Below are 27,500 nucleotides of genomic sequence, written 5' to 3'. Positions count from 1 at the left end.
ATATATATATATATATATATATATATATATATATATATACATACACAAACACACATACAAGATGGGATATAAACTCCTTCAATATTCCATTATTAAAACTTTAGCAGTAAATGTCCCCTCGGAAAGTGATCGACCACGAAAGGGGAAAACAGCTCACGGCTAGTATCTTTATCCCAATCTTGCTGAAAACCACGAAGGTAACATCTGGAGTCATAACTCTGAGAAGAAAATGTGTATATTTCATACGTAAAAACACATATATAATTGTATACACATACATATGTATTACAAACACACACACACATATATATACACATGTACAAATATACACACACACACATATACATATATAACTTCTTCTTCTTCTTTTAACGTGCTTTTTTCCCATTTTTGTATGGGGTAAGCACGATGCCTTCTTTTGAAGGACTTTTTGATTTGGCTTTGGGGTAGACCTGTGGTCTCGATTGGCTGCCCTGCCTGACATCGCTTAGACCCCGGTAGCGTATGTTTCATGTATCATACCCGACCCAACGCCCTTTCTTCCCAGCAGCGAGAAGTTATTGCGCGGGTATGGCGAGAGTTCGAGACGTGTGAGATGTTTGTTATGTTTTTAGAAGGTGTTGTAGTGGCTTTGTTTTGTGTGTGTATTTAGTCTGTAACATCCATTTGCTTTTTAAGCAAACCTATCCGTTGATTACATATATAATCCCGGGATGTCTACACGGATAGCAAAGTGTCTGCCTCTCCGATCAGTCGGCTGCGGATTTGAACCCGCGCCACAGACCTCTACGAAGTCCGAAGCTGCTGCTGTAACCGACTGAGCCATCGAGGCTCTACACACACACACACACACACACACACACACACACACACACACACACACACACACATATATATATATATATATATATATATATATATATATATATATATATATATATATATATATGTGAGAGAGAGAGAGAGAGAGAGAGAGAGAGAGAGAGAGAGAGAGAGAGAGAGAGAATTTTTAGCAGTTGAAATGGAGGAGTTATACAGTATGATAAAAACTGCCACTAAATCAACACGTTTACCATTTAGTGGATAAAGGTGGCCTTGTGACAGCACGGGCTCTCATTCCTTCGCATGTGCTTGAGTTAAGTACACGGTGGAATAAACAGAATCCTAGAACGTCGTCATAACAAACGTAATGTGTAAAGTGGGCGGCATCAATTGCATAAGTGATAGGTACATGCAAGTCTGAGCTCAGCCATGGCGTTCCACTTGCATTCCACCTGACATGTCTGAGTTTAATATTTGCTTACCTATTCTTTGCATCGTTCAAACTCAATTTCATACAGATTTTGACTGATTACCTGGTGATCGGTTGTGTGTGAGAGAGAGAGAGAGAGAGAGAGAGAGAGAGAGATACACTACGTCAATAATCCCCATTTTCTTCGGTCTGCAACCAAAAGTAAAAGCAGTTTCTTAAAATAACTGTATATTTTGTCCAACTGGGTGTGTCAACCACTTTCATGACCACAAGACATGAGAATGATGACATTTATTTTTTTACTGTAATGTTCGTAAGCCAGCCATTTTCCTTTGGACCCTGATATTGTGTATGAGGTGACGAAGCACGAAGTACGAACATCAATCTGAACCTGAAGATACACATTTCGTCTGAAACACTCAGGCATGGTACAGTATACACCTATATAGAAATAAATCCAAATTATATATATATATATATATATATATATATATATATATATATATATATATATATATATATATATTTATATATATATATATATATATTAGGTTTTGCTTTCACGGGCGTTTTTATTCTCACTACAATAAAACTAGAATTGATGTCCAGAAATAGTAGGAAAGAGTTGATAGTAATTGGCTGCAAGATTCTTTTTATAATTATATATAGTTAGCTTACGATCATCTTGTGATAATCACAACACAACCACACATACATTATATATATATATATATATATATATATATATATATATATATATATATATATATATATAATGATTACCACAAAATGAACATAATATGCTAACTATATATATAAAATTATTAAAAAGAATCTAATGTTACGCAGCCAATTACTATTAACTGTGAAAGGTAAAACACTTTCCTACAATTTCCGGACATCAATGTTAGTTTTACTGCAATAATATACTTTTGAAATTATACCAAAACAACAAATTGGACGGGAAAATAAGAAAATGTAACTCCGGCCAATTCTCGATGAGGAAAATTGTTGTGGCCTAATTTCGAGTTCGAACCGGCCATTTGGCTATTACTAGACCCATGATATTGCCGTTTCTTTGTCCATGCAATGTGCAAGAGCAATAAGCAAGACCATTAATACGAAGGGAATGGCCTCGTGAGTACCCCGATTAGCAGCGCTTGTTATGTCGAGGTAACTTCCCCCGTTCACCTGCGTGCACCATACACTATGCCTGTTAGGTGGACTCTGTACAGTACTACATGTAAATTTCCCGTAATTAAGCAAGCATGTGCACAAGTGTAGAAAATAATCAATATTCCAGGCCAGATTAAAAAATCACAATAACACAAGTACACTCCCAAACACAGCCACTGCTATCTTACACGCAGTCAGTAAGCGCGCGCGCACACACACACACACACACACACACACAAACATACATACATACATTCAGGCATATAGACCAAACACACACACACACGCACACACACATAATCATACATACCTGTACATAAATCCACGCATATAGACCTTTCGACAAGACAAAAAACGATTGTCACTTATAAATAAATCGTATAAAACACCACAAACTTCGCACCTGAAGCCATGTTATGTAAAATATAATTTCATTCAACTGAAGATGACTTGCCGAAAAGTTGCACATTAAGACATGAAAGCTGTTGAAAATGAATTTAAAGCTTGAGTCAAACATGACGGAAAGAGCATACACACAAATGCAGATGTAAAAAAAAAAAAAAAAAAAAAAAAAAAAAAAAAAAAAAGCAGCAGCTCGAAAACACAGGACCAACACTCTTCATATTTTTACGTACAACATCACGAACAAGTATTGTGTCCGTAAGTATAGTTAAAGTTTATTCAAGCGTAAAACTCGCATTTTATTCATATATACTCGTAAAGGTTTCCAACGAACACGCAAATATATATATATATATATATATATATATATATATATATATATATATATATATATATATATATATATATATATATATATATATATATATATTATATATGTATGTATCATATGAAAGCGAGAAGCTAGCGCTGTATAATAAAAACCTGGCACAATACTTACAGCAGGGGAGATGGTTGTCCTGGTATTGATGCGTGGCACAGCATTCAGTTTGGGACTATTGGTAAACATCGTGATCACCGAGGAAAAGGGAAAATCGCGAGGAAATCGAAAGTACAGCTAACACTTTCCTAACACCCGTAAATTACACGATTCTACCGAGCTTAAATAAATGAACTACTAAGAGAAAATCCTCTGTTTTCTTGGAAGTCTGTAATACCTGAAATAAAAAGGTTCTTTTCAAAAAGAAAACCAGTACGGCCTGTTTCAGATATAGTTCTACATTTCTGGCTGTTTGTCGTTCTCCACCAAAAGCAAAACTGCTTTTAAGTTGATTTATCTGGGTTTAGAAGCAAAATCTTCAAGTCTAGTCTAACTCAAAATACACGCCTTTGATCACGTGAATCGCTCTCCAAGGGAAATGAACTGCGAACTTTTATTTCAATAAGTAATTTAAATAAAATCTTAAAACGAATCACTTTTAGGCCATAATGGTCACAAAAAAAAAAAAAAAAAAAAAAAAAAAAAAAAAAAAAAAAAACAACAAACACAACTGCCACACACGTCCACACTTCCTTAAGGAGCGCAGTGATAACGAGAAGAGAACAGCGTCTTGAAATATACTGAAGGCCAGCAAGAGAATCAAGCGTCAGCGCAGCACAAACTGGCGGTCCTCATCCTCTGCGACGACAACGGGAAGATTGAGGCCAAAGCTGCTCTTCCTACAGAGCCGCGACCAAAGACACACGCACAGACAAGCATCACAGGAACATCGCCATTATTGTGCAAGGGGAGAGCATAAAAACTTGGCGAAATAGTATGAATTTAACCATAATTATTAGTATGTCATTTTAAATTAACCAAATATAAATTTCCTGAACGTTATGAATTATTAAATCCAATTTAAGTAGATAATTTTTTTTGTCTTAATTCATTCTCTACGCGACTGCAACTTTGTTTATTTTAAGAACTGAATTTTCTTTGTAACAAACTCCAGCTTCAATTAGCTCTACAATACTAGAAAGCTAACACATTTCAAGGCCACGCTGGCCTTCACCAATGCGACAGAAATACTAACTTAGAAAAAAAAAAACACACACACATGCCGTATAAAAACAAGCACATGATGGGAGTCCGTCTTCACGCAAACCTGCTCATTATTTCGGAAATGACAGCCTTCCAGAAGGCCACTGGCGATATTTATCGTGATGTGTCAGCCGCCTGTTACAATAGCTCATATACGAGATATTGCACGTGAAAAGACCACTAAAGAAAAGGAGACATGCATGCATACGACAGATAAGACATGGGGGAATAAAACAATTGAACCATCCGAAAGATACACGACGTCAAGGAAAACAGAAGTTTATGGGATTCTAATACTGAAAAGGGAGCCACCAAAACTATGATACGCGTACATAAAACCGAATGAACTGGAAGGGCTAGCTAGCGTCACACAAGGATAAGACGAACGCAGTCACAAACGACGCTTTGCTAATGTCCCCTTCTGACGTTCAGACTCGCACTAGTCGCTACATCTGTCGCACAGTCGCACACATATCCAAAACGCCGGATATCCACAAAGATAATACAGAGAGAGAGAGAGAGAGAGAGAGAGAGAGAGAGAGAGAGAGAGAGAGAGAGATCTAACACTATATTAGCAGCGTCGTATACGTTAAAAACTAACCTAGATCACCGATAAAATTAAAATAATGAAACGGCAATGATACCAACACATTAACACCCAAACTACAGTATATTAATTTAATTATAATTATAATTCCTTTGCATTTAGGAACATTCAAATGCAACAAGATACATACACTGGGTGGACTGAACTCGCTACTGCAATATACTTTTACTTTGTTCAAATTTTAGTCTGCACTATCAACTTGAGGAAACTCGGCAGATAACAATGTCGACACTGACACCTCGTCCTCACGGCTCTCCGATAAACGGTTGTTAGCCACTCTTCCCAACTACTTTTTCAAATACTTTTTCTGTTGAGGCGATGGGACAAGAACCCAATAATTTTGTATATCACGCAGTAATGATTAATTTTAGGAAAATAAAAAGTATAAAAACGTAACAATAAAATTAACAATTTTAAATAAAAATATAAAAAGGTAACAATTGTTAGGTCTAATCCCAGCCTTTTGAGAGGAAAACAGAACGCACAAAAGAACTTAAAAATGACAACATAAATATACTGCTGTGATTTCTTTTTAATTCTCATTTTTTTTCAACACACAGAAGAGTCATCTTTCTCCCCTGAACATTTCAAAAACTAAGCACATCATTACCAAACCGATAATAAAACTTGCCTTCAAATGACAGCAAAGATCATATCCAAACACTTCCTGTAAAAATTTTTCCTCAAAGGAAACCTTTTTTCTGAAGTTTTTCTTCTATGCCAAGATGAAATCAGCAACCACGATCTACAAATTTCCCTTCGCTTTCAGTTACGACACCAGTCTAATCCTATCTCGTTCTATTCTTTCTGCTTTAACACAAACCTCCGAAATAACATCAACTAACAAAAGCAATCTCTGCGACTGAGTGTCATTTCTCCGTAAATAACGAATGCAAACACTGACTGACAACGTCCTTTGAAACTGGAGCAATAACACTAACACCTTGTGATAAAGCCTTCCAAAGGGTTCTTACGAGAGAGAGAGAGAGAGAGAGAGAGAGAGAGAGAGAGAGAGAGAGATTCAAGTTTTAAGTGATCCTAAAAATTACTTATTACAAAATGTGCAACTAACACATCAGTGTTTAAACAATGTGTATACATACACACACACACACACACACACATACACACACACACACATTATATATATATATATATATATATATATATATATATATATATATATATATATATATATATATATATATATAAACCGTTTGACATGGGCAAATTGGCATTTATGTGAATGTTAATAAAATACTAACTCAAAATATTCAAAATCAAAATTATACATCATTAAATATGACAGAGAAGAAGGCGAGGAGGGCAATGTGTATATTAGCTACTTTGTTAGACCATTGCGCCATCAGCGTAACCTCACCTAACACTAACATTCGATGCAAATACGAGTACAGTATGACAGACCAACATAACGCTTTCAGCCATACTAACCGGATGTCATTCCTCTTAAAATAAGCGAGTGCGCGCGGACACCCACACACACGAGACTCGACGAAAACCTCTGCATAATTCACTGAACACGCTTATACATATTATCAGAGTGGAAGTAAAAAGGGAAACAGGTGAATGGGTGTTTGGGTATTGCTGGGCCTTGAGAATAATTCTCTCTCTCCCCCTCCCAGGCCCCTTTTATTTTTCACTTCCATTCCCTGAACCAGCACGAATAATCTACAAAGGAAATCACACATCACTTCTTATCTGTCCACGAGATCAACGCAGGTTCTGAGGTTATAGATAAACGCCTCATTAGTCACTTTCTTATGTGTAAAATATAACATGCGCATATCTTTTCACCATACGTGTTGCTCCCCCTTTTGGAGGGGCTTGGCCCACAAGAGTAGGATACAACTTTCACATCTATACACATATACAATATATAATTTTAATAGCCACAGTGCCCTCTTCTTGAATTCTGCGCACTTTCTGGATACGCTTGTCAGTGCAAAGCCTTGGATCCAAGTGCAAGAAATATGAAGCAAATATAATGTCTGGTAGCGGGAATCGAACCCGCATCCCATAATCACAACGTGGTCGTGTTGCCGACCTGACCACAAGAAGGGTTAAAAGTTATAATACATACACACACATATATATACATACACATATATATATGTATATGGGTTTAATCCTTCTCGTGGTCAGGTCGTCAACGCTACCTCGTTGTCATTATGGATGCGGGTTCGATTCCCGCTACCAGACATTATATTTGCTTCATATTTCCTGCACTTGGATCCAAGGCTTTGCATTGACAAGCGTATCCAGAAAGTGCGCAGAATTCAAGAAGTTAAGAGGGCACTGTGGCTATTAAAATTACACACACACACACACACATATATATATATATATATATATATATATATATATATATATATATATATATATATATATATAATATATATATATATATATATATATATATATATATATATATATATATATATATATATATATATATATATATATATATATATATATATATATATATATAGAGAGATAGAGACAGAGAGAGAGAGAGAGAGAGAGAGAGAGAGAGAGAGAGAGGGAGAGAGAGAGAGAGAATTTACATAGATAACAACTATGAAACAGGGTAAAATACACCATACAATGTTTTATATTTAGGAGTTATACAATAATCTAAATATTTTACATAAAAAAAAATACTTTCAATAACCATTTTATTGCGTGGACAAAACAAAATGCTCTGAGAGGAACATCAGGAAAAAAAAATTGTTTGTGTGACGGTATGTGGGGCTATTCATTTGATTCCCAAAATAAAGCTCGGTCTTGAAAGAGCTCCTTACAGCTTTAAATGTGAATAACATCAAAACCTCTCAGATTACCTCGCGAGACGAGGGTATACCAGGCAATTCCCTCAGGAATGTTCAAGCAAACTAGTGAATTCTGTCCATACATATGAAAAACGCATGCATGCATGCATGCATACATATACATACTAAGGAAATATAATCACAGACAGAATCAAAAGTTGAAAAGTTTTTCTCTTACAATTGCAAAGGAGACCAGAAAGAGAAAAATGTCGTATTCACTCATAACTGTTGTGTACAAAAAGAAAATCTGTTCAATTTCGATAATGACAGCGAAGGCCCAAATTCTTTACCCTTCAACTCATATTATTTGAGACCTTTCATTATACTTTGCACGGATAATTAATTTCAAACACATGCAAGCCAGCATCAGCACTGTTTTTCTTGGACCTGCTTTGCGCAACAACCAGTGATGTCCCTTTATCGTAAAAGAACAAGAAGAATAAAAAGGTAAAAATGGAAGTGTATAGTGTGCAAAGAGGCTGCCCTCCCTCGCACTACCACCATCAACTTCAACCTGGACAGCGCAGCGTACTCCCACTTGCAAGGCTATATTATTCTTTTAACTTCATTGCAATTCTAATTTAACACAACCACTCCGGAAAATACATCTGAAAACCTGAAGCAATTAAAACCTGTGCACGCTCGCTCTCTCTCGCTACTCTACTAGCTCAGAAATGAATGCATTTCACGTGTGTAAACACGCTGACAAAAAAATCTCATCTAGAACCCCGAGAGAGAGAGAGAGAGAGAGAGAGAGAGAGAGAGAGAGAGAGAGAGAGAGAGAGAGAGAGTAATAGCAGTCTTCAACGAATTCTGCCCGTCAGGAAGAGTATTTTGGAGGAGCCTCGTCTCGTCTCAAACAATAGGCTTATTATTCATTAAAGAAACCTCACCATTCATCTCGAAAGGCCAACGAGCCCCATTCCCTGACAGAGCAGTCCTCAGCCTACACAACCCTTCACTCTTCACTGCCGACTTAAATAAATAGACCAACGCGATTACTTGCACACAAATGAATAAATACCAACGTGACGTGGATATAAGCACCGCCTCATTCATGCACATATGGCTTTCACATTTATCAGCGGCAACCATCATTCAAGTGAATGTTTTGTGATCCTTGCGGCATTCAGCGCTTTGTAATTTACATCTAATTATGCACTGCATTAGGCGGTTATGAAAGCGACAAGGCCTGGGCGCAGAACACAGCATGAAGCGAGTTTATCGACTACGCAGATTTCTCCAGTGTCCCTTTATTTCTTTTCCTTTAAGAGCCTACTCATACGTGATTGCACTCCTCACCTCGAAATACTTTAAAGGGCAAAGAAAAGCTCGCTAGAGACAAACTGTCAGCAATCACGTTTGCATTAGCGGTCTTCGACCACAATAGCGCAAAACCACACGGGGAGGGATCCAGGAGAGTGGGGACTGGCTTTCTTCACTAAGAAAGTAATTCCAACCATTACCCTTATTCTGGCATATGTTACCTACGGAACAATAAAAGTTCTGCTGATAAGGTAGAAAAAGGACAAAAACTCAAGTAAATGCACTAACTGTCTGAAATTGTACCAAAAACACCATCTTTGCAATTACATTTAACAGGTATTGAACAAGCCATTTATATACGTAGGAAAATGAAATCCATACTCTCAATTCGAGCATGAAGATCTATCTGAAACAGTTACATAAGGATGTTTTTAACAAAGATCATTTACTGTGTATGAATGCAGGCAAGCTTGTTTGTACATAGTAAAAAACTCAAGTTCAACGGAACTTAAATGTAGCACCGGTAATAAGGTCATAACTTTCCAACACAAAAAGTCTAATGAATAGGCAACCAAAAGCCCTTCTTTGACCTGCTTTTATAAAAAAAAAAAAAAAAAAAAAATGGTAGTTAAGGGATCGGCTTCCTCTATAATAAAAATAGCCGAACTCTGACAGACAATTCCTTATATATAAAAATTATTCCTTTTGCAGAACCCAATGGCATGGTCAGCTGAATAAGCTTACATTGCGCAGCTGCTTGGGATGAAATAATGAACAAGTAAGTCCTTGTTCATTATTACGTCAATTTTTGCAGTATTATACTGGTACTCAACAGGTCGTGTGAAAGTATTGTTCATCTGTTATTGTGCTGAATTCGTTTAGTAAGACTGTCGCATTCATTTAATAATCGATATCTGATCCGGATTTTTGTAGATTTTCTAGATATTAGTAGAGGGCAATAGTAGTGAGCATCCGAATGGATGATGCTTGTCATCTCTACCTCAATCACCCACCTTTGCATAAAGATCACACCCACCACCACCCTTTCATACTCATCACAACCAGCCACACAGATTCAGTCTTCTTCTTTCCAATTCTTGGACTACCATATGTCTTCTCCTGCTGTATTCACCTTCCTCGCATAGTGATCAAACTAACAAATCTGCACTGAAGCACCTGTCACCAGGTTTTTTCGCACTTCTAAGTGCTACTACCCCTTCCCAGCGCTGTACTTTTCAGAACCCTGCCTTTCATCCTTCTTTCTTGAGTGGAAAAACTTCCGGCATCACTTCTGGAACAAATCAACTATCAAACATTTCTTCTCTTCTGCAACACTTACATGCACATTCAAAATCCCATCACTTACTATTTTACTTTCCTATTTCTCTTATCTCATTTTCCCTATAAATACAGAGCATGGGGCTGCAAACCTTATGGCCCAGTTCATTTGTTTATCGTACCCATTTTACAACCTCGCACAGCAACATGAATACTGCTATTTTCAAAACTCTTCCGGTATTCCACAGGCGTACAGTAAAGTTTTCTGCCCCATGAGAAATGGCTCACCTGCCACTGGAAGATACAGTATTTCTTCCCACCACAGTCTTCCCGCGTCTTGGGCCACACTGTATTTGTAGATCAAACCAATGGCAACTGGGAGTGACAATGATTTGATATACAGTAGCACTGTCATGTTCTGCTTACTAATGTGCAATAGTAGTAGTCCCAATTAATACCGTAGATTTACAACAGTAGATTACGCAGATGTATGTGGTTATCATCATCGTTAACAGAGAAAGGTTCAACAATCATTTAATTTAAAGAACATTTTCATGGAAGTCTTTCAAACGTTCCAAGGCGTTCCTCTAACTACGAACATATTGTATCAGAATTTTATACGCTATATATATATATATATATATATATATATATATATATATATATATATATATATATATATATATATATATATATATATATATATATATATATATATAATGTGTGTGTGCGCGCGCGCGCGCGGGGACCACTGATCTGTGCACATCTCAGAAAACAACGCATATACTTGCAACAGGAAGATATACATCCAGACAAGAGCCATGTCAACCCAGAAAAGGGAGAAGACACCGTCAGAAGTTACGTTAAAGAAGTGAATTATGTTTAACAACAACTCATGAAGTTTGCGTTCGTCAACCAATGAGAAGGCCACTTTCCACGTCCCAAAAAGGGCCCAAGTATGACTCACAGGTCGCTGACTGTTTTCACCGCCACCAAAACAAATCCTAACCGTGCAGAATAAAACTTATCATCATCCATGTCAAGTTTACAAATTCAATCATTTGAAGAAAAATATCGGCGTAAAAACCAAAAGCAAAATTAAACCACTTTTCTAATTTCATAATTTCTCTAGGAGAACTTAATTTAAAATTCATTCCCAGCAACAGTAAACTACTATGACTTTAAGAAAAAATTCAATATAAAAGAAGTAAAAAATATATTTAAAAACTTCAGCAAAATTATTCCCTTGTTCTGGATGTGACTTCTTAAATTCATCTGCAACCCATTCAGAAAATGTAAATGTTTGAATGAACGTCATAACAGTTTACAGACACAAAATACGTTATTAAGTGAAGAGAGGAAATTTCCCACAATACCAGGCTCTTCACTGATGAAGTCCATTATTCAAAAATAACCAGGACCAACGCAGAGGACCCACAACCACCATTTTTACAGTATGCAGTAAACGCATACTTCTGACCAAAGAACGAAGTGGAAGCGTGACTGGATGAAAAGTAGATGAGTTACTGTGTAGGATCTTCTGTTTAGGTGCGCACACTACGGTAAGCCCACTGAGGATTTCTAAGATGATTTCGAATTACTTGAAATAGATGCACCACACGGAAAATACATCTGAACTCTTACTATTTCTCTCGACATCGCAACTTCCTCTTTTGCTTATCCTCTCACCACAGCAACATCCATCCCTTCAGTCCTCGCCGAAAAAAAAAAAAGTTTTACAGGTTTCCGGGGCAATTTCTGTACTCTGTCAATATCTCCATACTTTTCGATATAGCACATTCTCTTCATTTCTTACAATAATGCACTTTCGGGCAGCTCCTCACTTCTCACCAAAAGCTTGTTCAAAATTCCTTCTTGTATCGAACATAACATACTATGCCTCACTTTGCACTCTTCTCGTCGCAGTCCAATCTAGAGTCCTTTTCCCTAAACCCCCCACTACACACTCCGACAGGAAGTGCTTGGACTCCAAGCACCCACCAACCACAACCCCCATCTTCTATCAGAACCACAAAACCTTCACTCCCATAACAACACAAACAGTGCTTCAATTTCAAAATAACGTATACCTTCACGACTTTTCAAAATACGGCACAGGGCATAAACAAACAATGACGTTCATAAACATTACATAGCTCCAGTATTGTCAGAGAGAGAGAGAGAGAGAGAGAGAGAGAGAGAGAGAGAGAGAGAGAGAGAGAGAGAGAGAGAGAGAGAGAGGTATTAACGCCATGAAGAAGGGCGGTAGAGTCTGGTATTAGCGAAGAAGAAACGAAGAACTGGGAGGTGGGGGTTAGACTAAATATGAATGTGAACCGGAATTGTGTGAACGGACAAAGCAGTCGAGCCGAAGGATGGAGGGGGCTGGTGCGATGGTGGGTGTGACCCCTGCAAGGGGTGGCAGGTCAAGGCCGGGAGGATGCTTCCAGCCACATGTTGCTCAAAAATCAGAGAAAGGCGTGCGAGAAGCTGACGGAAGCCGAAATTCGCTTCGACTGTGTCCCACCTGAGGTAAAATTAGCTGGGTGATTATTTCCAGGCGTGAAGGACACTTCCGCCCATGTCTGGAAGGAGGCGGCACAATGGTTAGTTGGTTGGAGGCGGAAATAATGATGTGGGGAGGATATGAACGGCTGTGATGACCATTTCCCTTCCTTCATACGCACACGCACACACAAAAGCGTTTATGATGAAAACTTGAGAGAGGATACTTGCTCACTTTAACAGCAGGCCCCTCTCCTCACAATATCCCTTCCTCATACGAAACCGTGAGTACGAGCGACCACTCCGTGTTCGGAGAAACTTTGGTGTGACCACTAACCCGCACAACAGCAATTCGGGCGACAAGCTATACTTTTATGACGTCGAGAAAACCAAACGTCTAAAAGCCACCATCGAGGATCGACATCATCCTGAAGCACAAAGGCCTTACCCGAGGCCTCGGCCACGAAAGGATTCTCCAATATCTAGGTCATCGCTGTTAATTTAAGGGTTACTTTTCGGAATAAATGGAGTCCTAAGGGAAGTGGGAGGTGGGGAACTTGGGAGAGGGAGTATCCTATTACCCTCACTCTTCCTTCTATTATCTGAGATTAATATCTCTATCATTACTTAGGGGGAGGCGTTGGGGGTTTAAACGGATTGCTCTCAAATTGCACACAGTATCCAGGCGCCGTCTTAATCCTCCGCTGCAGAGTACCTTTTAAGGGCCGCAAGGGGTCCGGGAGGGTGGGTGGATTGGAAGAGTGGTGAAATTGGGCAACAGGAGTGACTCAAGGAAACACTGAGCACCTCACCTCTACCACAAGCACTGCTTCATCCGGGGTTCGAAAACCCTGCCCTCGAAGGAAGTGAAACGGCGCCGGTGACTTGAAGGCCTTTCGGAAGTTGAATAGAAGCCCGAGAAGGACCTACATATCCCTCCCCCTCCAGAGAAAAAGGACCTGTGTTTTTTTCTTAGTAGACACAAGGGCACACAAAGAAGTCATCAAGATGAAAAGAGCACAAGAATGTGGATCAGAACGGGAAGGAGGGAGGGAGGGAGGGGAAAAGGAGGGAAGGTCTGAGGGGGACCATATCGGGGAGAAGAGTAGCCAAGGAGGCCGGAGGAGGACTGCTAGAGTGAGAGAGTGAGTGAGTGAGTGAGTGAGTGGGTAAGTGGCTTGGACACAGAGGCGCCCAGACTCATAGCGCCCTCCTTCCCCAATCCCTCTTCTCAAAGTCGTAGACGGCGACGAAGACGACGCCGCACCCATTCCACCCGGGCAGCCGCCCTTCTCTATTTTGCAAACGAAAACAATTTTCCTTCCAATGGATGATTTCTTGCCTCTGCGAGTAGAAAGAATTCCCTTTGAAGTTTACAGACTGCTAAAACTAATTCCCTTGCCGGGGAAGAGAGAGACGCTTAATCATCTAACGACACGATATGAAGCTAATAACGCGACAACATTCCACATGTCAACCATGAGCAACGGTCAGGTATCTTGAATGCACATCGAAAAGGCAGTGCACAAATACCAGGGCTTTTCTACACTTTCCTTTGCATACTGCCCTTCAGTCAGAGCCATAAAAGAGGAAAGCAAATAAACGCTCAGAATGAATAGGCGTCTTGTGGACGTGACATTTCGGTAATGGTTTCTCTTTTGCAGCTCCTCTTGATGACCGGCTTAGTCAGACCAGCTTAACGCGCCATTCTGCTGACAGAGAATTCAATCGCTGGTGATATCCTCTGTAAAGCACGGCCGTATCTCCCACAGCATATCGCGCTCCAGTGCTTTCAAAGTGAGGGCACTTCAAAACTAACAACTTGTACCCGATGTGATATTGTGCGGCTACTTTTCATCTATTTTTGATCAATATAAAGGCGATAATCAACTTTTAAGCACAGAAAATACCAACACTTTCAGAGCTTATACTTCCCATGCTTGAAAGTATTTAAAATAATTGTCATTCCAGAAACACCGTTACACTGCCAGTCACGTTAGCCTTTAAAATTATAGAATGAAACTGTATCGAGTTCAGTCTAGATGTGTGATGAAGGGAGTAATGTGGCTTCTTTCACAATTTTACATTATTCTAAAGCTCAGCTGTGGGGTAAGACCACTCGATATGGATGCAACAACAACAACAACAACAACAATAATAATAATAATAATAATAATAATAATAATAATAATAATAATAGTAATAATAATAATCACTAAAAACCCATTATATAATTTGATGTTAAAATTCTGTCTCATGAGAAATGCAAAATGATGCGTCCAAGAAGAAAAGAATACAATAGAACTGATTCATGTCGGTCTGAATGCTTTTCATTGCGATCTCTTAATTAAAACTAAGAGGACACACTGCTAGTTGACAAACTCGGAGTTCTTTTCCCCTCATTTCTGTCTCCAGCGTTTTTCAACAGAAAATCACAACCACGAGCATCAAAATTTTATGGTCGCATCAGAACATCATTCCGAATTTCATAATTTCCAAACAAAAGCAAAATACTTTGAATACGGAGATAAAAAATGGAAACATGAATAAACCACACCATTTTATATAGTACTTCACTAATAATAAAGCCTTGGAACGCGGGATTCATTACAATAACCGTGGCAACAAAAGTGTGGGAACATCTTTTGGAGTTTGTTCACGCTGCTTACTTACAGTAAAATTAAGTACGTTCAGAATAACTTGATTTAAATTAACGAAAAAGCAAATCGTACTTATAGTGAACTGGAATCTGGTTCAAAACTTACTTTTTAATTCTCAATATTCAACAACTCTCAATAGTTCATCCAACAATTGAGGAGTAAAATGACAATCAACTGGCAGTAATGAGACCGTGGTTTCTTGATCGTTGGATCCGTACATTAACTCCTAAATTTCCGAAGCGGAAGGCAGCACTCACTGCACAGTGATTCTGGGCTACGGCACCCGGGCTTTACGTACGCATGCAACAAAGCGAGTTCATAAACTAGTGATAGTACGGGGACATGCACAATTACAATGTCAACCAACTTCTAAACGAAAAACTTCAGTGACTTCGAAAGACACCACAACCAACAAAGTCGCCCTTTCATTCAATTATGTCTTCTCTTCTCTTCTCTGAAGGTCTGGAACTTTTCTGTTGTCATTATGGAAATCAGTATGGTCTATAATCAACGCTGAATTGAAGTTAAAACTGGAATAATTATAGATATACACCAATATAACTGAAAACAATGCCCTTTTAACAAATTCCTACAGAAACGCTATGGTGTGCTTTGTAAAATAAAGAACACTATAGACCATTTGCTTCATTCGATCTAAAATGTTTGTAGATCTGAAAAGGTGGGTAATACATTTGCCCTTACTTTCTAGTAATGAATTAACAGACCCTTATTCTTCTAAGAACAAAATGGATTCCATTTAAATGTAACTTTATTCAGTTGTTGAAAGATGCATTATAATACTGATTTCGATCATGACAAATACAAACAAGAATCAAGTTATAACACTAACAAAAGAGGACAATACCGACGAAATGCTGGCACTGATAAAGGAGCAACGGTTATCCCGTTGTAACGTCCTTTGAACATTACATGGAGCTCTTTCGTTCTCATGACCATCAACCTAACTTGGTAGAACACCGTACCATAACCTTCAGTGAGTTGCATGTTACCCATTTTTTGGCAATGGGTTACAAATCAATAGGAGTCAAATTATCCATATTCAAAGTAGTCTGTAAAATCACTTTTCGCAAACCTTTAGCACAAACGAAAACCCTCCTCTAAGGAATCCTTCGCATTGCATATCATCAAAAGCATTCAACACGTAAAAAATGAATGCTTTACGTATGCTTTTTTCAAAAAATTCCTTTTTTGTCTTGGCCCCCAATTCCTAAAAAATTCTGGCATCCTCTTTCATCACTTCTTAACCCAACCTACGTCAGCCTTCCATCGCTTCACTTATATTCACTATTTCTTTCGCCTCGTTTTTATCGTAATAATACTATTTACTCGATTTTATCTTCTTTCTAACTCAATATCGTTCACTAATTGCCGATTCATCTTGTTTTTCATAAGTTTTTCCCTTGGCTTTCTTACTTGTTTTTTAGTTGCACTGTACGTAACTTCTTGCTTATCCCTTGCAGCTCGTTCCTCAACTTACCAATTCGTTCTATCCTGCTTTTCACTTTCTGCTGCTCAATTGCTTCAACTCATGCCTCACTACTGTCAAGTTTTCTTTCCCGTCGTTCTTTTTTTTTTTTTTTTGGTTCCTCACTTCACACTTTTCCCCTCTACCTTTTTTTTTCACTTCTTGATAATTCGCATGTCCTAGGCATACAGCCGCAAATCTTAACCCTTGAACCTTGTTTATCCGTTCTTACCCAGGCTCTACGCGTCGTTGCTTACTCTCGTGACTTCGCTTGTTCTCTCCCCTCGTTCCTCTCACTAACTACAGCCTCCTGGGATAAGCCCCGACTGAAGACAGATGCATTGCCCTCAGTGCCACATTGTAGAGAAGAAGAACCTACCCGTTCCTTATGACAAGAGCCAAAGCTTAAATAGCCCTCACCAAGCTCAATCACCATCCTATTAAAATACCTGAGCGAACCAACCCGCCTCTTCAACATCGTCTCTTAAAATCATGCATGTCCCCCTATCGTCGTCTCTGCAGCACCTCCCGACGTTTTAAAGCCCTTTGCCAATGGTGCCTCTTCAGCTAACGGCACTGCACCTCTCGCGTTCACATACTCTCTCCCTCTCAGACACACGCACATACATACACACAAACGGAGAGAGACAGGGACCGCATTAGTCCCTAGCCCCTCATACTCATCCTCAATTCCTACAGACTCTAAGAACTCTTAAGGACTTTTTTCTTTTCAAAAGGGTCAAATGGTTATAATAATATTTCAATGCCATCTCACGCTGTCACCAAAGGCTCATCTTAAAATCATAGGATAGCCTGTACTTAGCAGCTGAACTTCTCAAACACTAAAAGACTGATCTAAAAATACGTTAACAAAATAGCGGATTAGCGTACATACACGTTAATCCCAAATTCATTACTCAACTCTATACATAATTTGTTAAAATGTACCCAAACAGTTTTGATGCTTCAAGGAGAGCAAAACTAATCATCTTAAACGACCAAGGTTAAAAAACTCGGATAAACCTATTTAAACGTCCTCTAATAAATAAATAATAGGCTCTCGCGAGGGCCTGCACCATCACACAAACAAGAGCAAGATCAAAATCTCATCAGTCACTGCACTGCAAAACCTCTCTCACGACAAGGATGTCATTAAGGGCACACTGAATCCATTCAACCATGAGTCTCCGCAAATCTGTGTGTGCGTGTCTATGTGTGCGCGCCCGCGCGCTTTTAAACTGAAAACCCTTCACTGTCCATCCTTTCGAAGGCTGTCAGTAGATAAAATGTTCTCACTGTGAATTAAATATATGAAAGAACTACACTGTGTATATATACAATTTACACACACAAACATTATATATATATGTGTTTGTACATATGTATATATATACATACGTATATAATATAAAGTGCGCGTTCGCGCTAACACATGCGCATAAGTGTGCTAATCTAATAAGTACATGAAAAAGGAAGTCGTAAACTACATGAAAGCATATTATTTTCGTTCTGATCTTAAATACCTATGATTAGATGGGAACCTTTAATGACATGGCATCAGATTCAATTAAATGTCCTCCAAACTATGACATGAGAGAGAGAGAGAGAGAGAGAGAGAGAGAGAGAGAGAGAGAGAGATCTCCGTGCCTTCATTACCCTGCCACATTGAAAATAAGAAAACTGAAATGCACCAACATCACAGCCATGTACAATAGGTGTCATCTGCCAGAAAGACATCAAGAATATAATGCAGCCACGCCGACGGAACATAATACGAAGGAAAACGCATCACTCCACACCTCCGTATGCACCAGACTCACCTGACAGAGACGAATTACTGTTTTGGGACGAGATCACCACACCATGACACAGCGAGAGTAAGAGAGAGAAATCTTTAAATCCCATACCTACAATACATATCTGACATTATACAAGTAACTGTAAACTTCTGGAGAAGAGGCGCATAATTCGTTCCCTTGTTAATACAATTGCAATCCAATTATTTGGACACTACGCAACATGTAACCATAAAAATCTCACATGCAGTCTACACACATGCCTGCAATGTATTTTCGCTGGCAGCAAAAATAGCGTTTTTACCCGCATTACCTAGTTATGACACTATCAGACCTGAACGAAGAAACGACTGATATATCTGGGTAGAGGTTGCATGGCATAAATACACAACTCTCCAGTGGACCAAACTGCTCCTTAAAGGTGAAGTACTTACGCAGGTTCTAAATACTGCTGTAGGGTTCCATGCAAAAGGAGTAGGTGGATATAGGAGAGGAGGGAGAGAGGCCCTTTAAAGTAGAGCTGCTGAGAGAGAGAGAGAGAGAGAGAGAGAGAGAGAGAGAGAGAGAGAGAGAGAGAGAGAGAGAGAGAGACTGAAAATCTGAGTAATGTTAGGAAGGGAATGTTCAGTTATACGTCGTGGAAAGCTCATGTTAATGATACTGAAGGAAGATGAAATGTGGATTAACTGTGAAGGGGAGTGGAAGGGGAGGAGATGGAAAAGGTTCAGGGAAGATTATATATATATATATATATATATATATATATATATATATATATATATATATATATATATATATATATATATATATATATATATATATATATATATATATGTATATATATATATATATATATATATATATATATATATATATATATATATATATATATAATATATATATATATATGTGTGTGTGTGTGTGTGTGTGTGTGTGTGTCTGCCACGGACAGGGGGCCACATTCAAATCAACTCGTCACTTCTTCCATCCCCACTCCGTGACCCCGGTCCATTTACACATGAAGAGCAATATATCTCTCTCTCTCTCTCTCTCGTTGTCACATCAAATCTTAAGACGTTCGCATGTTGTCCAGACCACATCAGATAAAAAGGAGTCTGTCAGGCATCACAAGGCAACCCTACAAAATACAGATACATTTCATCGAATGTCTAAACGTTCCGAATTATACTTAATGCCTCGATTTTACTTAATGTTAACGCAACCAACACAGCATATGAAACAACCAAAAGCAAATCACGTAAGCATCATCACCTAGCCCTATGATTACTACAAAGGTTTCGTGCATTTTAGAGTCATTGCAATCAAGACTCCTACTTCCCGGAACTCCTTGTCCCCCCGAGGCCACCAGTCCTATCAAAATACACAACATGCATAACCCTATGCAAACACATACATCATCCTATCTCATAGAGCAGCAACCACCTGTTAAATAGCAAAACCATGCATATCACAGACACCTACACATACGCACACGTACCTCACACATGTATACCCCCATACATAAAATACTCATTAACACCTTCACTGCCGAAATGTATTCCAAGGCGGGACGACTGCCTCTGGTTAGGGTTCAGCACCCATAAAGCCACGATGGGACCGAGGGTTTCCACCCCTCCATATTCATCAGTGACCCATTCACCACTCACGGACTAGTTTTAAGAGTGACCCCGGGGCCTTACGACAACCTACATCACAGGCAGTTACATATTCATGTATGTACGCATGCATGTATGTATGGATGTATCTATGTACGCATGCATGTATGAATGTATCTATTTTAGTCAAGGAAGGTGAAAAAACACAAGGATATTTGTCTGTATGAATTTATGTATCCTCTTACATACGTAACTGATTTCAGATTGCAGCTTATTATTCCCAACAAAAATAAAAATATATACTTTTTATTTATTTACTATATTTTCATGGATGGCGCAAGCTCAGGGAACTCAAGTTTCAACGAGCAAACTAATGCGTCATGCTACATATTTGTTGTACTTTAATAAGAAGAAAGACGATTCAAGTCGATACAACTGCAATATAAAAAAGGCACCTTTGCTTCAACTAATAACAGTCATCAGAATTAATTACGAGACCCTGCAATTATGCAAGTCAAGTTTCACATTTCTTCACTCTAACTTCGCGTCTCGCGTGTAAACCTTGAAGTGATTCAGATAAGGCGATTTTAAGTCGAATTAAAAACTTGAAACACTCCTCGCCGGCAGCTCTGTAATTTAGTTTTCGTGGAATGCAAAAGAAGTTTTTGCTCTTAAAGATGCTCGTGCAGTGCACTGACGCAATTCAAGCTCGAATTTCATGAGTAAATACTGCTCTGAACATAGCACAAACGTTCACACAAAAGCTTCTAAATATCCAGGAAAAAGAAAACTAATGAAGGAGAATAAAACCACAAAAGGAAAAAACTTGCAGACTCAGTTTAAAAGCTTTAGTTTAACAAATGACGGACAACCGTGAAGATCCACCAACTTAATGCATAAAGTTTTGAGAAAAAACAAAAAAAGAAAAAAGACACAAAACACTAAGTGAACCTATTTACAGCCATTCTGATCTTCCCACCCAGTCTTATGGGCAAAACACACTAATTAACAAGTAATTTCATGTATGGCGTTTTTTGAGATCCCCCACAAACGAACGGGCTTTGAACTGCTTGCATAATTATATCTGTGTACTAAGGTTACTATCCAAGTAGTATTTATATTCAATGATAAATAACGATATAGAGGTTATATCCTACTGGCAAACAGGGAGATTTATGCTTTGCTTTTATTGCCAAGCTTCGGATGGACCTGCCTGCTTCGAGTTTCCAATAGGTGACCTACTGCTCTTTTCTTTCCTTCTTTCTCTTCTTGCTTCAAACAGGCAGGGCAAATACGGGAATGAGGGCGCCCGCCTCGTCAACTTATGCATAGAAAATATGTCATTGCGCAACCATTAACTATACAAAACGGGAATGATACTGTGTTGTTTCCGAACACGTTGGCGCAAAGCAACCCAAAGTTGACCCAAATCAGGATTTAACAATTCCAACTCTCAGTCCAGTCTACACTAAATAAATGTCAAGATCAGAATATTCTTCCATAACCGTATGAGATGACAATTCTGAACTTTTCCACAACATTTTTTAGTTCCACGCTCATTCATAACCCCTTCCAGATCACAGATATTCACTGGGAAGTTCTCTTACGACTCACTGGAGTCACTTCGTTCCATTCAAGAAGACTTTGGTTCACGATGACCTTCAAAACCCCATTCAGGAATGCGAGTATCGTAACATTCCACCACAACTACGCAGAATACAGTATAGCCTCAATCACACCGTTGTGAATCTCTTCCAGACTACAGACGCCGAACCATTTCAGACAACATGAAAATGTAACGTATCACACTTTCCAGACTGCACTCAATTGCTAATCACCCACCATACTTCTGTGGCCCAAACTCACTCCAACCTCCGTTGACTGCAAAATCTGTTACTATTCTGCCGTGCAATAGTTTACAACTATGTTAGTCCGTAGTTATTTGTTTCAATATTGGCCTGACTCTGATTCCATTCCATAATTTACCTGGGGATTTCAACAGTTTTGAGTGTAATAATTTCAAGTGGTTGTAGAAAATACTAGTTCGAATTAACCCTAATTCCTACGGCTGATTATTCAGCCTCATAATCAGGGTACATATATCTAAATTAATGCGGGACTAGTCAAATGTAACGTAATTATTGTAGTCGGAATTGCGCTCTCGAAAGAATCTCTATTAGCTTCGTCTCTCCACAACAAATTACCCTGGTTTTCATCAGGACAATGACAATCTCGATAGCTTCCATTCCTTCTTAAACAGCATGCACAGAGAAAAATTAGGCATATAAATGAAAACATTTCGAAATACAAGCATCGCTCTATACCAAAAATTGTAAGAAATACGATCTTCTGTTCTCTCTCTCTCTCTCTCTCTCTCTCTCTCTCTCTCTCTATATATATATATATATATATATATATATATATATATATATATATATACACACACACACATATATATATATATATATATATATATATATATATATATATATATATATATATATATATATATATATATATATAATCCACAATGAAAGAGAAACAATGGAATGCTGCGAGGCCTTTCGACTTGTCATCCATTACTTAGCAGAGTACAGGACGACAAGTCGAAAGGCCTTGCAGCACTCCTTTGTTTCTCTTTCCTTCGTGGATTTTGTCTTTATTATTTATATATTCAAGTCCCATATTTCGTGATTCAGTTATACATATCTACGCAAATATACATACACACACACACACACACACACACATATATATATATATATATATATATATATATATATATATATATATATATATATATATATATATATATATATATATATAATATATATATATATAACCAAGCACACACACACACACAAAAATATTAACAACGAACGTTTGTTCAAAAAACTGTAGGAAGGTCAACTCCCTTTTGGTAACCATGCTGAAAGAAACGAGTTCTCCCTCCTAAGTAAAATGTCCCTGTACAACAAGAGAAATAGAGTACGAACCTAATTTTCATTTATTTTTTTCCAACAGTTCAAACAAATGTTATTTCCAATGAGAGAAAAAAAAAAGCCAACAATCTTCCTCGCGGAAATAAACATGCGCTCCTTGCATGACCGTTGCACACATGGGTCTGGTCTCCAACTCTGACCACTAAGCCTGTGCGAACCTATCTCTTTTTTAACCCTTTAAATGCTGACGGACACCGATCTCTTGACTTTTACAACACTGGCTTAACCTCGAACTCTGACTAAACCATTTTTTGTGAAGAAGAATGATTTTACAGCTACATGTCTCTTTCGTGTGTTTTAGTACTCAGCGAGATAAGCTGAACTATATTCTACAAATTTTAAAGCAAATTTTTCGTGTTTCATATCGCAGCACCTGATGATTAATTTCTCCCGGGAGGGAAGGAGGGAGGGTGATTACTTCGTCGAGGCCCTCCCGTTTTCAGTTATGTGAAGGTATAACATCTTAACAACATCTTACAGGATTCAATACTGAACACTCGCGCGTCTGTTGGCTTTCCCCTTACTGTTCTCTCTTTCTTGCTATCTCCTCAACCAACCTGTGACTAACAACAGTCGATTAACAACCAGGCCACTAATTAATTCACTGCTTAGGACGACGGTCAAACTGAATTCTTAAGGAACGCACCCACAGTGTCTTCCCTCGTCAGATCGTGACCCGAACGCTAGTTATTCACCTTGTAACCTATACAACGCAAGCTGCCATAAGAGAGAGAGAGAGAGAGAGAGAGAGAGAGAGAGAGAGAGAGAGAGAGAGAGAGAGAGAGAGAGAGAGAGGGCAAACGACGATTTCCATCACTGCAAAATCACCATACCCAAAATGCCCTTCGACGTTCTAAAACTGAGTATGCAAATAAACCATATTAGTTATTCTAACAGGAAACATTCAAATAAGTATAGACAGTCTGTAAGACGTTTCATCACCGATAGTTTTCCATGACAGCACTGAATTCAGGTAAAATAGTTTTCCTAAACCTTGTTTAAGAAGCAAAGCAAAGCCCTTCGAGAACGCAACGAGGTGTGCCTCGGGTATCGCAGGAAGTCCTTAGTTGCTCGTTAAAAGGAGGTAATAGTCGCCAGCTCCTGCCGCTGCTTAAGTCACCCTTCACAAGTACCACAAACACCGCCCCTCCCCGACACCCATGCCCCTCCCGTTCTCCTAGACTATTTTCACCCTAACCACCCTCTCTCTCCTCCAGCTCTACCCACCTCCTTCATGTCCTTCAGCAAGGGTCGAGCGTATCCTCTGCGCTCAAGGTAATTTCAAAATAATGTCGCACCTTTTGACACGGAGGTCATGTGCCCTCCGGAGATAACTCAAAGCCAACATTTTTTGTTTCTTTTCAAACCACAAAGAGGTCGGTGTGTACACATAAATCAGTGGCGTGACTTCTAATTCTGCATTTCATACATCCACATCTATTAAACTTTTTGAAAGGTATGATTAGAATCTTTTCATATGACTGAGGTAAAGGCAAACATCTTCAAATTTTCTATCAGTTCTCGGTGAAGGGATTTCCAAATACGTGGCTGTATCAATATTTCATTGTATACTGCTGCTACAACGCACATCGGTGAGCAGATCAAATCACGCCGAAATAAGACAACAGATAAATTAAAACGTAGCTCAAGTATTTGCCGGAATAAACTTGATTTAATGTCTATCGACGAGTTCCAGGACTACATCAAAATAAGAATAGAGGTGACAAAACACTAACCTAACCTCACGCAAACGATCTCCGCCATACCAACCCCCTCATTCTGGAGCCGTCGAGGACGTAATTACCCAAGAAACCTAATCCCATTTTTCACCACAGGTGCATGAATGACCTCATTTAAATCCTCCATGACTTTCGTGAATCTAAAGACGACACTTGACGAACGAGGTCACGTTCAACTCCGCGAATGCATTTAAGGGCCTTTTTTTCCAAAGATATTAAGATGAAGAAACGCGAATCATCTGAGGAAGAATCATGACAGAGAATGCTACCCAAAGATTATATAAAAGAGAGAGAGAGAGAGAGAGAGGGAGGCGGCGGCAGCTGAGAACCTACCTATTCGTACTGAAATTCCGCCTTCGCATTTTCCAAGTCTGTTAACATGAAAGGCAGAAAAATTCTGACAATATATAATTATATCTTTGGTGTTTTGCTTGAAACGTCCACTCGTGTATTCGCCTGTTACATTTTATCATATGCCTCCATCCGTTCTTATTTCTCTTCCTAACTGCCTTTATTAAGTTGCTTTCCTCTCCTATTCCAAACACTTAATCACTGAACATATGCTTTCTTGCACTCACCTTCTTCATTCTTCTTTGGATCTAAGTGTAGACACTTTTCTGGTTGCTTCTTTTCGACTGCTTTTACTACCGGCTTTAAAATGCATTCAGCGTAACATTTAATACCGGGCTCTAAACAAACATTTTCCTTCACACACACACACACACACACACACAGAGAGAGAGAGAGAGAGAGAGAGAGAGAGAGAGAGAGAGAGAGAGAGAGAGAGAGATTCGGCACACGTATTGTAACTGAACAACAGCGCACTTTTTCGCACGAAAATCCAGTTTATGAAAAGAAAGATACAGTGAAAAGAATTGCAATATTCAGCTAAATCTTTTACCCAAGTTGATACCATCTTAACAGTTACATACGCAACCATGCAAACAAAACACCAAATGCAGCCCCAACGCGACAGAAAATACCAACACACCTCCAGGCAATGTTAAGCAGGCCTGCTAATGAAGATGACATTCATTAACTATAACAAAAGTACATTCCGTTTTATCTGCTAATATTGGAGGCCCACCGTGTGTGTGTAATACACACACACACACATAATATATATATATATATATATATATATATATATATATATATATATATATATATATATATATATATATATATATATATATATAATGTTACCATGGATTTCAATGAAAGTCAGCCGGATGAAATAGGGAAAACCCAACATACATAAAGGTTTATTCTCACATTATGTCATATTGTTTCTCCTTTCAAAAGGTAGCGGTCTTCGTGTACCTCAAAAACAACTCGCTCTCAGAATATTAACAATGGCGAGGGAAATTCACGAAACTGACCTAAATCTAACCATCTTGTTACAATATTGCCACCCACCACATAAAAGCTCATGACCGGAGCTGTCGTGCAAAAACATCTTCCTCGGCTACGTACTATCAATTACTAATTCTGTAGGCAGACCCAACCCTGATATTATAAAGCTGAGTTACTCGTTTTCCTAAAGCAAGCAACAAAGCAAAAGGGGAACTCGATGACACATCTGAAACTAGAATGCTAGACAACTAGATCAATACATGCGACACATTCTGATCTCCAAAAACGACATCTGGTGCAGGAGTTAGGCAGTCAGAAACAAAATAATATCATAGGTCAAATTTCACAAAAGGCCACAATCCACAACGCGATGTTTGACAGCATCCTTCATCGTTTTCTGACCACTACAAATCACTTTCTACTAAATACTAGTTTCACCGTTATCGGAGCAAACTGGGTTGACGTCGACCACTTTCTATCGTCGACAGATTAGGAAGAATTACTCAATAAAAGACAAACAGAAAACCTGATTGTCTTCCTCGTTGAATTTCATCCATCACTAATTAATCAGTGCACATATTTAAACACATGTTGGACAAGTTCCTGGGTACTCTGTCGGATAAGGCAAGATGCACTGTGTGGTCATTTCAGCAACCGTAGCTCGATCTGGCATCTTGCTTTCAATTTTGTAGTCAGATCTCATATCAGTTCTTTAAGTTGCTACAACACGTAATTTCTGAATTCACTTGAGTGTGTCTCAACGAGGTAACCCCACACCCCCTCGGATGGGTGGAACCTATCTAAGAGTAAATTTCTCTTTTCCTTACTAAGACGTTTAGTTTGAAAACACTTTAGTTTTATGATTCAAGATTAACAAGGAAAAATTAGAATCAGCTAGTCTGGTAAAGACCAGACTCGCGTTTGGTAT

The 27,500-nt window shown here is 38.6% G+C and overlaps 1 protein-coding gene across 25 annotated transcripts in view; it reads right to left on the bottom strand.

Annotated features, from left to right (window-relative positions):
- The window catches only part of pnut (septin 7-like protein pnut), a 483,231-nt gene that overhangs the window by 201,287 nt on the left and 254,444 nt on the right, over nt 1–27,500 (bottom strand). Inside the window, exons 1-2 of one of the 25 annotated variants that reach the window (XM_067107222.1) lie at nt 4,745–4,860; nt 3,330–3,546 (exon numbers count right to left, since the gene is read on the bottom strand). The exons of 17 other annotated variants lie outside the window; for them this stretch is intronic. In XM_067107222.1, the coding sequence (XP_066963323.1) occupies nt 3,330–3,398 (69 nt within the window). In that variant the 5' untranslated portion in view covers nt 3,399–3,546; nt 4,745–4,860. Of the gene's footprint in view, nt 1–3,329; nt 3,547–3,890; nt 4,029–4,744; nt 4,861–17,295; nt 17,361–27,500 lie in introns of those variants that run through there. 7 more of the 25 variants (XM_067107215.1, XM_067107223.1, XM_067107218.1 and 4 more) reach the window with 7 other exon arrangements.

Source organism: Macrobrachium rosenbergii, chromosome 8, assembly GCF_040412425.1.
Source record: "Macrobrachium rosenbergii isolate ZJJX-2024 chromosome 8, ASM4041242v1, whole genome shotgun sequence".
NCBI lineage: Eukaryota > Metazoa > Arthropoda > Malacostraca > Decapoda > Palaemonidae > Macrobrachium > Macrobrachium rosenbergii.
Note: the sequence above shows the minus strand (reverse complement) of the source record. Positions and strands in the feature narration are given on the sequence as shown.